General features: G+C 39.8%; 1 protein-coding gene across 9 annotated transcripts in view; it reads left to right on the plus strand.

The window, feature by feature from the left end:
* The window catches only part of myo9aa (myosin IXAa), a 135,995-nt gene that overhangs the window by 65,543 nt on the left and 54,963 nt on the right, over positions 1-15,489 (plus strand). For 8 of the 9 annotated variants that reach the window (XM_074621676.1, XM_074621682.1, XM_074621726.1 and 5 more), the window contains exons 3-6: positions 6,900-6,994; positions 7,083-7,145; positions 8,817-8,916; positions 12,205-12,261. In XM_074621676.1, coding sequence (XP_074477777.1) covers positions 6,900-6,994; positions 7,083-7,145; positions 8,817-8,916; positions 12,205-12,261 — 315 coding nt within the window. The remainder of the gene's footprint in view (positions 1-6,899; positions 6,995-7,082; positions 7,146-8,816; positions 8,917-12,204; positions 12,262-15,489) is intronic. The other variant, XM_074621705.1, reaches the window with a different exon arrangement.

Genomic DNA, 15,489 nt, shown 5'->3' on the forward strand with positions numbered 1-15,489 from the left:
GTTTTTGTTCCCACTCGTCTTCTCTAACTCAGAGCGGTTTATGAGAGATGTCTCTGATAGCTGAGCAGTCCTGGAGATCTGTGATTATTTTTCTATTAGGCCTGGCTTTCATCTCCATCCCTGTGACTAATGTTCACTTCCTTCTTACTAACTCAGGAGGACTTTCTGATTGAGCCAAATACTTTAGTCAGCCATCGGACTGATCAAAAGGCCACTGCTTTTTCTCATTAGGTTTCTCTTGTTTGCTTTCTCTCCGTCACACACACACACACACACACACACACACACACACACACACACACACTTACAGACTGTAGTCCAGTGACTCACAAAGTTTTTTAAGGAATCGTTTGGCATTTTGAGAAATGTGCTTATTTGCTTTTCGTTGGAGAGTTAGATGAGAAGATGGAAACCATTCTCATATCCGTCTGGTAAATACAACGCTACAGCCAGCAGCCGGTTAGCTTAGCTTAGCATAAACACTGTAAACAAAGGGAAACAGCTAGCCAGGCTCTGTTCTAAGGACTCCAAACCTGCCTTGTTTTAACACGATCCTTTTCACATTATAACTAGGTATTTAACGTGGTATTATGACATATTTATTATTATACCATACCAAATTAGGGCTGCAACTAATGATTGTTTTCATTGTAGATTAATCTGTCGATTATTTTCTCGATTAATCAATAAGTTCTCTGGTCTATAAAATATCAGAAATTTGGTGAAAATGTCAATCAGTGTTTCCCAAAGCCCAAGATGACATTTTCAAACTACTAGAACCAATTAATCGATTATCTAAATAGTTGACAACTAATCGATGAATCATTGCAGCTCTGTACCAAATAACTCAATTTAATTTAATTCAAGAAATGTTTCCTGTTATAACAACATATCACTTTGTTACGTCTCAATTTTTCCCTTTGTTACACAAAATTAAGACATCCTGTTAAACCAAGAAACGTTTCTTATTGTAACAACATACAGACTTTTATGTTATAACATAATGATGTGGTACATAAACTACAATATGTATGAAAGATATCTGGTTGATGCAGCATTGTATCAGCTAGAAAGAATGGCTGGTTTACATGATTTTCTTTCATGAGCTATGGGAGTATAATGGGAATGTGATTCCCAGAAGTTTTAGCCTGTTTATTTATTTTTTCTTCAGGCTGTAGTGTGAGAAACGTCATCTTTGATACAAACTGCAGGCTCTTACATTAGTATGCAGTATAAACAGATGTGACTACAGTTTTATTAAAGCTTGAAGCAGAAATTGTCTTGGACACATCAGTTGTCAAAAACCCCCAAACACACATTAAACTCTCATGAGCTTTATGGCAGTTCATTCAAGCGTGATGCCTCTTGTCAGAGTTGCACAACGTGTCTGGCTTGACGTCTATATTTCTAATTTCACTGGACCATCAGATCTGCTCCCAGGGGCGTTTCAGTCAGAGTGATGATGAGTTAGCTGAGAATTAAGGAAGACAGCTTTTCTGACGGTAGGATCTAAAGCAGTGTTACAAAAAGCTTGAACTTTTAAACTAAGCTTACAACCAAACATTGGCGCCTTTTTATAAATGGCTGAATCACAAGTAACCAGAGGTGCGGAGGAGTCACTTGACTTGGACTCGAGTCACAACTTCAATGACTTTAGACTCAACTTGACAACATAAAAAAAAGGTTGCAACTCCACTTGGACTTTAACAACAGTGACGTGTGACTTCACTTGGACTTGAGCCTTTTGACTTGAAAATACTTGATACCTTCCCACAAGCCTGAAGATTAAAAAAGTATGCTATTTAAAAAGTGTTTGCAGTGTGCACAAAGACGATCAACTGCCCGGTACGAAGGTAACTAAGATGTTGGGTGTATTTACTTTTTGAGAGATCCTTTATTGATTTGTTTGGGAAGAGGATTTACTCGTGGAAGAAAAAACTGAACTGAACTGAACAAGCTGAATTTCTGTCTTTTGTTGTTTATTGCTGAATCTCCGAAAAGTGTTGTTTTTTTGTTGTGTGTTGTGTTGTTTGGTGAATATTATTGGGACTTTGATTATCCTACACTTAATTCCCTAAATCCACTTTGTTTGAACCAATCCGACAGCACCCAATCACGTTGCAGGAAAAACCCACAAAGAACTTACGTTACGCTACTGTTATTAAAATGGCATTACATTTGGTGAAGAGCAAATTATGACTTGTTTAGGACTCGAAACTCAAAGTTTAGGACTTGGGACTTACTTGACTTGTCAGTCTTGGCTTGGGACTTGAGTGCAAAGACTGGAGACTTACTTGTGACTTGCAAAACAATGACTTGGTCCCACCTCTGCAAGATTCACAAAGACGAGCTCACATATCTTCACGGGGAGAAAAGAGAAAAGCCTCGTAAGTGTTTAACTCTGACAGTTAAACCTGCTCACATCCCACCTCAAACACTGTTTTGACAGAAGCAGCCGCTGCCAGAACCCACATCCCACCGTGCTTTCACCCAGCTGGGAACCAGGACTGCAGATCCCCCTGTGATTAAACAACCACAGTGACCACACTAGTCCACTCTGGTCAGCATGGCTTTAGGTGTGACATAACAAGAGTCCTGGTGGTCAGGAATTAGCCTCTGGAGAAAGTTATCTGCCCACACACGCCGTGACATAACCGTGACACACCGAGTCACTCGCCCTTTCACTCTATTGTTGACATCCTGTCCGCATACTGTGGTGGATGAGTCGGTATGGTCATGGGCTCAGAGAAGGATATGAAACTACGGAGGTCAAATGAGTAACCACTGAATCACTCACATGCTCCGTAGCTACTGTCAAGGAAGGAATGCTAAAAATTCGGTGACAATTTCCTAAACCAATTTGCAGTCATAAGAACGCAGTTTTTTTTTTTTTTTTATCTCATGGCTCATTTCACTTAAGTGACTTTGAAATTCAGACAAAGCCTTTCTCTGTGTAGTTTGGGACCATGCTGTCACATGACCTCTAAAGCGTGGAAATTCATTTGTAACCCCCACGCAATTGATGACTTACTGAAAGATAATCCCTTTATGAGTTAAATCAAGCATCTTTTTGTCTGCACGGCGCTTAGCGTGACCCCTCCGTCCGTTTGAAACACTCCCAACTCCTTGTAGACTCGACCCAACAGTCTGTTTTCCTGTTTTCACTCTCCTCTCCTCTCCTCAAGAAGCTGCTAATGAAGTCACCCTGATTAAAAGCCATGTGTCTCTGCTCCACACTGCGTGAGTCAGAGCACACACAGGCAGATGAAGACCTAATTACCTCACTACAGACCGAAGCATTAATAGAATGTGAACTGATTGCCTCTGTGTGAGGCGGCGCTGGAAGTCTAATTGATTTCCCAGAAAAGAAACTTATGTTTTATATTACAAGTTTCCTGTTGGAGATGTATGACCCTGTACATCTTTTATTCCCTAATGCAAACGTTTATTTTATGACAAAACTAGCGATGTACTGATGTGATATACTAAATATTAAGAGATAGATTTAATAAGGTATATCAGCCCTGTTCAATGGATCAGGTCCCGATGAACTACAGTTTCTTATTCTATGTCATCACAAAATATAAGGGAACAATTGTAAAAGCCTTCTTTAAAAACAATCCTTCTACAACTTCTGCAGTAGTTTAACTCATTACAACAAATAGAAATCAGTATAAAAGAAAAACGTCTGCCTTCCTTGATAAAAAGTCAAAGATAGAGTGGTAAAGATGTGTTCATAAAAAAGAAGTTAACTACGACTCCCAAGGTGCATTTCAGCAAGAAACAATCCAATCACAGAGCTTTAAGTTCTTTAACGTGCACCGCTAACAGCGGGTGGAAGCTAAAGATGACGGTGTTGAGAAAACTGAAAACAAATCTGCAGTTTAAATCAATTCTGAATTAAATTCTGGGTCAATTTTGGATAAATTTGGCGATTATGACGTCATGTTTTGTTCCCTACTGCAGCAACAAAGCCCACCCAACATATAAAACTCAACCACCCGAACCTGACCTGACCCACAAACCGCCAACTTTGTGCATAATAGTAGCACAATTGTCAGGATTGAGACGGACTGAGCGCCACGAACGGGCAATGCAATAGTATATTTTAAATAGGAAAGAAGGAGCTGGATCATGATTGGGATTAGTCACTACCCTGAGTGAAGGCATCAGAATGAGTTCACTTTCCCACAAAATGAAAGTAGATTGATTTTGAAAGCCACAACTGAAAGACATGTAATTAAAAGTTGTTTTTTCCAGTGACCACAGTATTCAGAACGGCCAAACAGTTGTTGACATGAGGATCAACGGAGTGCTTTACTTATGAAAACACCACATCAGCCTTGTGGCATCCATCCTCTCTGTCCGAGCTTCCTCTGAACGCCTTTGACCGAGCCCGTAGACACATTACACCCAGAACGCACTGGCACCATCTCAAGTCTGTCATTGGTCTGCCTTTGGCTCCGTCTGTGGTCTGGAGCCAAGAATAATGTTGTTGACCTGCTGGAGGGACTGAAGTGGTGCGAATCATGTCTGTACAAACAGTTTTAGCGCTGGTGTCCCTTTCAGTCTTTGTCATCATTCAAAGGGGAAAAAAATCCACTGTTAGAAACCATCTTCCCACTTTACCTCAACTTGAGCTCAAGTTGGTGATTTAGATCTCCCAGAATAACTTTTGACAATTCCCGTAGGAGAAGTCGCAAGAACACATTTGCATTATTGTGGGATGTTTGTGTAGGTGGAAAGAGCAAGAGTGCAGGAAAATCGTTTCTTTTTACCCGAAGCACAACTTGTCTTGTAGCTGCTTTGTATTCAGGTCTGTTTGCGGTTATTTTGGGTGAAAAGATGTCACCGTCTGCAACAGATTTGGTACTGATTGATGTTTTTTTTTTCTGTTGACACGTTACAAAAGGAGTATGTGATGTTGTGAGGATGGTGTGACAGACGTTACTGCTAATATCTTCACTTATTCATAGAAACTGAAATGATGGGATTATCCTAGCTCAGTGACCTAATGACAGTAAGCTCTCTCTAGGCACTTATTTCCATTAATTTTGCATGCATTTATATGTTTTTCTTGCATGTTGGTAAGAAACTCCATCCCCTCCAGAGGTCAGTTATGACATATCGTCCTTTCTGTTGTGTTTTATTGCCGTTGATATGGAGCTCGCCAAGTTTAGGAAGAATACAAACTATCGGCTGTAAAAACGTCCTCTTTAACTATGCATCTTTCTTACACAGACCAGGTGGATGAATACACGGTGCCTGGACATAAATCAGCTCTCAGTATTTTCCATATCCTGCTTCCTGCTGGCCCAACACAAAATGTCAAGCAAACACTGAAAGGTCTGATACTCGACTCGACCGACCCGAGTTCCTCGACGTGTCTGCGAGCAGGTCATTGTTATGAGGAAGTTCTTACAGATGCTAACTGATGGTGGTGTGTCCTCGTCTGACCTGTAGTTCCTGAGCCGGGCAGGTTAGCCAGTTCATAGACGGATAGAGTGGTGAACAGAAGACCAGCATTGCGTTTTAAAACCCACATCTCTGGATGTGAAATGGTATCGTCGTTGTTCCTCAGTTTGACCTCTTTCTTTGTCCAGACAGCAGAGTTGAATAGGTTTTTCCACAGCGTCGGCCCATTTTAATGATTTGTTCAGCTCGGTGAGTCATATATGAAGGGCGAGTTCATTGCTGTAATCCAGTTGTTTGAGACGGGCTCTGCCGGTAGTAGAGTCTGTGTCCTTGGTCCTGATTCCCAAAAGAATCTTAATGGTGTGATGATCTTTGCCCACAGACTTATAATGGGACAGAGATCATCTTAACCTTAAAGGTTCTCTATATGATATCCAAACACTACTTAACTTAACTTTTGCAAAGGACTACCCTACATGCCTTGAAAAGCTGTATAATGTTGTGCAATTTATACGCCCTCCTGTGAGAACGTGTTGGTCATTGAGTCATTTGTGTGTTGCTGTTTTGCTTTGCGAAGCTTTAACTTGCGAAGCTTTGACTTGCTGGTTGTAAAAGAGAACCGTGTCGTAATTGTTTCGTCGGTGTTGCATTGCAGCAACGCTACTAGCCAATCTTGGCCCACCCTGAAACAAAACGGAATGCTTTTGGAATTCAAGTCCAATTCAACGATGAATGAACTCCTCGCAGTTTGACCTGCAAAAGTGTGCATTAGGATTAGCCCAAAGCCCCACAACGTAGCCTGTTAGCTCGGTATTAGCCTTCTCCTAGCATGCTTGTCTGTTGGTAAACGGCGTTGGTGAAGGGTGGGGTCAGAGAGGGGTGTTTTCCCATTCCACAGACGCAGGGCTCGGGGCAGCTCTAAGTGATTCACTGAGGAATTTGTTTACTTGTGGCGGAGCTACAAATAACTACAGGGTTTATGTAGGGCGAAAAAACGACTTCCCCTCCAGGCAGCCATACAACATAAACAGAGCCGCGAGGGGAAATACTGGAGCGTCTTATTAAAGCACAACCACTACACATGTTCCACATGGCCACATGGATCCCATTACTCACTGAGGAGCTTTTTTTCTTTCCATCAGTTCTGCTGGCCCAAGCTCCTTCATCCCCACTCTGGCAATTTGTCTGACTCTGACTTGAATAGATCCTAAAACCATGTTATTAATCATCTGTCTCGGGCCAACGCTGTTTCAAACTATGTAAGAGGAAAAGCTTGCTCCGCGCGGTCCAGGCTGACCGTGTTTCAAGACAATGTTTGGCACGAGGCCACAGTCTCTTTGTGCTTGACCCACAAACAGATTACCCACACCTACAGTCGACTCAGAACTTGACTTTAAACGTCTAAACTGTGTACGATATGTAATATGTGGCCTTTTCTTGCGTTTGCTTTCGTCTCACCACGTCTTCCTCTCTTTCCCCTTCAGGCATTTGGGAACGCTAAGACGGCCCACAATAACAACTCCAGTCGCTTTGGCAAGTTCATTCAGGTGAACTACCAGGAGAGCGGCACTGTGAGAGGGTAAGGAACCAGAGACGAATGCATTTCATTTTCAAAAAATAAATGATGTTTTGAAGTTAACTGTTTTGTTGTATTATCTATTTTTCAGAGCTTATGTGGAGAAATACCTGCTTGAGAAGTCGAGGCTGGTCTATCAGGAGCACAATGAGCGGTGAGCGCTTCTCAGAGAAGCAGATCGTAATCACAGTCTTGCACCAAATTCACACCAGGCAGCGGTGAAGTACGGCTTGCTGCAATAATGAAATTTTTCTGCAGTCGGGAGGCGTGTTGATGTGTTTCAGGCAGGAAGAAATTCTTTGTAACATACTGTAGGTCAACATGTCAGAGAAGTAACAGGATCTGTATATTGATTGGCTGCGGGTCATCACTGGCCGTCCTTCGCTGCTAAAAGTCAAACTTCTCTTAACTTTTAGTTTGGCCGCACTTCGCCACAAAATCACATTGCATGGCAGCTCGCCGCAGGCCGCTGCTCTGGTGGGAATTTGGCATTAAATTACATGGTTTTGTTAAGCAAGAAGTGACACTAACCGTAGATGCCACTTCACTTTTGAGCAATGAAATTAAAGTTTTTAACGTATTATACGTGTAATATATTATATCAACACTAATGTAAATATGAATTATGTCTATGTCAACTAGGTTGTGTCGATCTTGGCAATTTCTGCAGTCTTCTATGTTGAATCAATTTTACGTGACATTTAAGCCGCACTTTATTCACTAACTTAAAAAAATGGTGCCAGCAGCAAGTATGAAATAAATGGAGTTTGAATTTTGGCAACAACAAAAAAAAAAGTGCATCTGAGTGAATTTAACTCAGAAAGCCTGTTGTTTGAGTTTGCCAAAGTGTGATTCGTGGAGTGAATTGAGCTCTTAAGTGGAGCTGACACTAATGTGTTGGACTGGCTGGACAATGTGGCGAGGGTTAACCTCACCACGGGGGGCTCACACTGGGCCCCCTGCGTTAGCCACCTCTTATTGAGATGGATTGCTGACTCCGGGACCGTAATAGCTTGTGTGTGTGTGTATTCCAAGAGGACCCTGGTCACACAGCTGCTGCACGCTTTTGACCTTTAACCTTTATGCTGCAGCTAGATGCTGTCAGGGAAAAAGTGCACACACATGCACATACACACAAACAAACTGAGATAGCCTACCAGAGCTGTCGTGATTCTTTTTTCTAGTTTTTGCTTTTTGTTTTACCTGAATATGCTCAATGTAAGGATGTTAGGAAGCCAACTGTTTGTGTGATAACATGCTAAACATTTGCAGGCTATCATTCTTCATATATATACATATTTACATCCTGCTGTTGCTAACTAACATTTTAGTATTTTTAGCATAGTGGCTAACAAACCAATAAGCTAAACCTTTTATCCTAACATTAACTACTATGAAACTACTACTGTACTGTAGCATTGATTTGCTAACTGTGAGCTCGTTCATTAGCTAACATGCTATCTGAAGGCATGCTAAAATAACCATTGTAGCCGACAGAGGATAGGCCCTTTTTATTTAGGTAGATTTATTATTTATTTAGTAGAAGGTTGTCTCTCCATTTGTAGTTTTGTTTTGAGTTATGTGGATATAACTTTTAATCTTTTTTTATTATTATTATAGTGTTACTGTCTTCCTACTTTTGCTAACCTTAAACCATTTCCAGGAGCAAATATTTTTGTTCCAGATGTAGGCCCTACATGATAGTCTCATATAAAAACTAATTTGATTAGATAACAAAAAAGCTTGCATTTGTTTTGAGTTTAAATTTAACTAACCATATGTGGAAATGCTCTTTTCTTTCTTTTTTTACCTGTTTTGTTTTTAGAAACTACCATGTGTTTTACTACCTGCTGGCAGGAGCGAGTGAAGAAGACAGGAAAACCTTTCACCTCATGAAGCCTGAAGAATACCATTACCTCAGTCAGGTGGGACCCTCGCAATCAGACACTAATAATATACAGTATATTTGTATAATATATGAGATTAACAAGTAATCTTTCCTGATTTTGTCTTACACTGGTTGTTTATGTTTGAGTTTTTATGTCTTTATGAGTTTTGCGTTGTTCTATGTGTTTGCCATAGTGTTCATTCATTTGTAGAGTTGTGTGTGTCTGTATTGGTGTCATCTACCAGTGGTTAGACCCAGCAAACCGAGCACAGTTACCTCTGTGTCTCTGCTAACAGGAAACCGAGAGAAATGAGGACACAAAGGAAACGCATTCCTCTGTCGGTGGCTTTCAACACCTTCTATATAGTCCCTCTCTCTGTCTCTCTGTCACACACACACACATACAAACAAGACTTGTCACTGTCTAATTCCTTCACTTTTCAAAGTGAAGTGTTTTATTTATAACATCTGTGTGTTTGTGTTCATTTGATTGTGTGTTAATGTACGTTTTGTGGGTGTAACTGCATGTGTGTGGGTTTTGCATACACTTTAGTCTCCATTTACCTTTGGACACATGCGCTCACACATCCTCATCCCGACACCACCGCTGACAAACACACACACATAAAGACAAAAATAGTATTTGGCGCTCGTCTCTGTTGCAAAAACAGGTTCCACATAACCCGTAAAACAAAGCCACAATAAACACATGCACATACATTACAGGTATGGAATGTGGATGTTGTGTAAAATTTGTTACGTCTCTTCATCCGAGCTTTGACAGTCACGCCATGACAACCAGGGACCCGCTCGCCTCCTCCTAAATCCTTTACGCCTACGCAGAAGAGAGCAGGGAATTCCTTCCATTCCTCCCGGCCACTGACGTGCACATGCAAACACACAAACACACTTGCATACATAAATACATGCACACATTCTTGCACTATTTTCTTATTCTAACCTTCCCTTGTATCTCTATTCCTCGATCTGTGTATTCTGTGGAGTTTACATAAAGAAAACCACAGCTAGAGCTCTTGCATGGATTTCACAACCCCTCCTGTCCACACAATCGACACGACTTGTTTACAAGCTACATAAACACGTTGCAGTTATGGCCTTTTCCCACCTTGTTCCTTAACTATCACTCATTCTACATTTTGCTTTGAGAGCTTGCTTCTGCTAATCAGCCCATTAACCACAAATGTACATTTACCTGGCCTATGTTCAAAGCAAGTAGTAGGTTTGTAAGTTTATTTCCTCATTTTGTAGCAATCATTGGGTCTAATTCATTCAAATACAGAATGCAAATTATTTTGCAAAGACTTGAAACTTTCTTGAGATGCTTAAATATGAAACCAATCAGTTACAGCGAAGAATTTACTCAATATTTTATATTAGGGCTGTCAAAGTTACGCAAATTTGTTTTAACGCCACTAATTTCTTTAACGCAACTTGCAATTTTTAGGTTGTAGGTTGTAGCGGGGTCAGTTTTAAAGGTACAGTGAAGATACTCGCATCATATGAAACTAGAAAACTGAAGAATCCATCGGTACCAACCATGCCAATCTAGCTTGGAGAAGGAGGCTAAATAACACTCCAAAGTTACACTAAATTTTGGCGAGGAAAAACTGGCATGGCCATTTTCAAAGTGGTCTTTTGACCTCTGACCTCCAGATATGTGAATGAAAATGGGTTCTATGGGTACCCAGGAGTCTCCCCTTTACAGACATGCCCACTTTATGATAATCACATGCAGTTTGGGGCAAGTCATAGTCAAGTCAGCACACTGACACACTGACAGCTGTTGTTGCCTGTTGGGCTGCAGTTTGCCATGTTATGATTTAAGCATATTTTTTATGCTAAATGCAGTACCTGTGAGGGTTTCTGGACAATATTTGTCATTGTTTTGTGTTGTTAATTGATTTCCAATAATAAATATATACATACATTTGCATAAAGCAAGCATTTTTGCCCACTCCCATGTTGATAAGAGTATTAAATACTTGACAAATCTCCCTTTAAGGAACATTTTGAACAGATAAAAATTGCGATTAAATAATTTAATCGATTGACAGCCCTATCATATACTGTATGTATGTATATATATATATATATATATATATATATATATATATATATATATATATATATACTGTATGTGTATATATATATATATATATACTGTATATATTTATATATATATATACTGTATGTGTATATATATACATACAGTATATATATATATATATACACATACAGTATATATATATATATATATATATATACACATACAGTATATATGTATGTGTGTATATATATACTGTATGTGTATATATATATATATATATATACTGTATGTGTATATATATACATACAGTGTATATATATATATATACACATACAGTATATATATATATATATATATATATACACATACAGTATATATATATATATATATATACTGTATATATATGTATATATATATTGTGTGATACTGCAGTTATAAATTGTAAGAAAAACTCTTGAAGATGGTGCATTTAAGGACACACTGACTGAGTCTTACTGACTACTAAAATGCTTTGTGTTGATAAGATATGATGCTGAAAAATAATCTAGAAAGGCATAGACGAGCAGACATTCATGTAAATCTGGTTATTTATTACAAATGTCACTTTTCAACAGCAGAGTCGGAAATCACAGATGGTGCTGCCTTTCTAAACAGACCTGGAGAAGCATTTTAAAACAGTTCCCTGCTTACAAACTGGAACACCATGCAATGCAATTTAACATAAAACGGAGGTTGTACGCGGTGGTAGATTTCATATCTCAAGCAAGTTTTACGTGCAAGTTTATCATTGAATGTAGGAAATCAATCATAGAAACTCACGGTATGCTTTAAAAATGGTCAGCTGTAATGTAAAGTAAAGCAAGTCATTCATTCTGAATCCTTAATGTTTGTGCCTGCTACAAATCTGCAGCTTTTATTCCACCTTCTCATCCTGCTTTAACGACTCGATGTGTTCAATCATGACATGTGCTTATTGTTTAGCGTCTGTGAATGCGTTTTGTGTGCAAACATCTCTTTCATCAGTGTCTGTGTGCTTTTGAATGTTTGACTTCTGTCTGACTGTGCTTACTTGATATGTGTCTGTATGTAATGAACAGAGCTGTAAAGTTCAGCCATTGCTTGCGTCTTAACAGCACGTCCTTCCATTGCTGTTAGTTGCACATAAATCTGTGTTTAATTGTACAGCGTGTCTTCATTTGAATGCTGCTGTCTAACCGTAACCTCGCCCCTCTGTGATCTCTGCCTTAACATTTCCAGATGACAACAAAGTCAACCCACCAACTGCACTGGGACAGTTACTGTGATAGTGAACCGGTCAGTATCTGTGTGTGTGTGTGCCGTCCATGTGTCTGTGTGTGTCACTGGAGAAACCTCAACACAAGTAGATTTCCGGTCACCTGAGCACTTGCAGCTCAAGCCACACTTTCCCTGCACAGTTGCACACTCCCCTCCCTCACCCTCCTGCTCATTTAGTTGCTCTTTGGTTATTTCCTGGTTTGGTTTGGTTTGGGTGGTGTTTACTTCAGCTTTGTTTGTTTTTTGCTTTTCCCCCGTTGTGCTGCTCTGAGTTATGTTGGTATGTCTAGTCATATCCTGGCCTCTGTAGCTGCCTGTGTTGCTGTAACCTGTGTGACTTTTTTGATCATTGACAGTGCAGTGCGCTGAAGATGAGGTCCTCACTAAGTTACACAAACAAATATGGGCAATATTGAAGATTAAGAGTATTTGTAGCATCAAGTCTTTGACATTTATCAAGAATACAAAAATCTAAATAAGAAGTTCCACAAGTTGTGACTCTCTCAAGGCTTGAGACTCGACTCAGACTTGCCCTCTAAGGACTTACAACTTGACTTGGACTTGCCTTCTAGTCATAGACTTGCCCTGTATTCTGGTGGCTTTGAAGACTGCAATATAAAGTCCCCGTCAGAAAGGGCTGTCTAACAGCGAGGTAAAGCGGTTGCATAAGGAACACCACTGGGAAACTACAGAATGATATAAAAATCTAAAAAAAATTATAATAATGGACCTGCCCTTTATATTCACTTTCTAACTGAAAAAAACAGAAAGACCATCCATTACTCACAACAAAATCCGGCAACTGAAGTCCCAAATCCAAGCTATCTAAGGTTACTTTTCTCTTCTTCCCACTAACACTTGCGTAATTGACAATATTTAGAACTGCGGCACGTGGCATCACCTCAGTTGCACATGATTGGTGGAACATACGTCAATCAATAAAACAACCAATCAGAGCCATAAAACATAAAACAGTCCTGGCCTTTTTTTTTACAGTACTGTAAGTTCCCTGAATAGAACATAATGCATTGCAGCCTCACAAGACATGTGAGTGTTTGAGTAATGGGCTGAGTTTTAGTCCCAGACGGGCTCCATTGTTCACTAGCTAGTTAGTGGCTGAGCTACAGTATGTTTACATGCTCATAACTACTGGGTTGCCTCAGCTTATTTACCCAAAGACACACCCTCACCTCTCAATCACTGGATCTGATTCAAATCACACTCTGCAGTAGAAATACTCTGATTGAATAATGTCATTGATCAAAAAAGTCTTTTGGGATTTGTGGTGGGCATTAATGTTTCTGTTTATTAACTCATGTATGTAACAGTGCTCTTTGATTCTTGAGTTACATTTGATTAATTCATTAATTTTCCACTCCTTCCATCTCAGTTGAGTTAACTGTTTTTGAATACTGATGATACTGTGAGATGCTTAGTATAGTTTATGTAAATTCTGACATTAGTGAATAGAAAATACAAAACAATATGCAGTGACCACTGTGATTAGCCCTGAAGGAAATATTATACCGAATTGATGTGTTCTAAAGGGATAGTTTGGGTGTTTTAAAGTGGGGTTGTATGAGGTATGGGAGGAGGAGAAACAGACAGGAGTTACTACACTGAAGCAAAGCAATGTACTGCTGTTGACGGGGGCAGCAGCAAAACGTATTTTAGCCACCTAAAAGAAAGGCTCACCTAAAAAAATCAATATCAGTTTAAGTGTACGCTATATTTAAAATATTTTCGCCGGTTTACCTTGCTGTCAGACAGCCATTTCTGACGGAGAACTAAAGTTGTATCCATCTATGCTCTCTTCAAAGCCACCAGACTCCATTGAAAAAAAACTGTAATTTGACCTCGCAGAATACGGGGGTTGCTGGTCTACCGCTGCCTCGATTGGTTTGATTGTTTGTGCTATTGAGTGACTTTGGTGAATCCAAACTAACCAAAGTCAAACAATAACACAAACAAACTAACCGATCGAGGCAGCGGTAGACCAGCAGCTCCTGTGTTCTGTCAGGTAAAATTACTATTTATTTCAATGGAGTCTGGTTGCTTTGGGGAGAACATAGAGAGTGGCTTCAGTTCCCCGTCCAAAACTCGGACTGTATAGCTGTCTCACGTCGGGGTAAAGCGGTGAAAATATTCGACATATAGTTTACACATAAATATATAGATTTTTTTTAGGTGAGCCTTTCTTTCAGGTGGCTAAAATACGTTTTGCTGCTGCCCCCGTCCACAGCAGTACATTACTTTGCTCCCATACAGTAACTCCTGTCTGTTTCTCCAAACTGGGGGCGTGCAGACCGTCATCTACTGTAGGTAACACACTGACTATGGATAAGTACCTCACACAACCCCACTTCAAAACACCCAAACTATCCCTATATTTTTAACATTTACAACATCTGTAATCCTCAAACACCTTTTTACTACATTGACAAAATGTTTTTATTGGAAAAAAAGTTTAAGTTAGAGCTTATTTTGGTATCAAATGGAGATTTTCCTGCTATAGAAATGTAAAACCAGAGTCACTAATAGGTCAGTGTGAGTTTCTGCCATGAAAGCAGAGAATGAGGGAGGCAAGAAGAAGGAGGCACGTTGGTCTAAGTGTGAGTCTCGTGTTTGGAGTGTTTGTCTTTCTGAGGCCTCGGTATGTGATAATTATGGCAACCATAGTGGAATGAGCCCATAAAGCAAAGAGCAGAGCTCACATTACGGTGGGTGTAGATGTAGTGAACCACTGTGTAGTTATGTAGTTACATCAAAGCATGTGGTCCTAGTCGGGGAAACGCTCTTCCTCTTCTCATAAACAGCTAATCCAGATTTATCCACGAGTTTACTACTTCTCATGTGCATTTGTTTTCTAAGTAATATTTCTGCTACAGTAGTTTATGCTCACTATTTTAATGCCTTGTTTTTGTTTTGTTGGACTTTATGATTCTAGTCTTGTCAATACAGTGGTGCAGGGATGAAGTATTTTTGTAGGCCAACCGGGAAGTTAGCATCGCCCTGGTTCCCTCGACAAAAAGCCAGTGGGATTGTGTTTTGGATTATTCCAGAAAATAAGCTCTGTGGCAAACAAACGTTTATGATACCTACACGTTTTGTTCAGCAAGATAATCTCCACAAATGAACACCACTTCTATGATTTTTGAAGTGTAAATGCAATCGACAGAAGTAAAACATTATAAACGCTATAAACAAACAACAAACTACACCACGGTTGCACCACGCGAGTATACA

Source organism: Sebastes fasciatus, chromosome 2 (assembly GCF_043250625.1).
Source record: "Sebastes fasciatus isolate fSebFas1 chromosome 2, fSebFas1.pri, whole genome shotgun sequence".
Lineage (NCBI taxonomy): Eukaryota > Metazoa > Chordata > Actinopteri > Perciformes > Sebastidae > Sebastes > Sebastes fasciatus.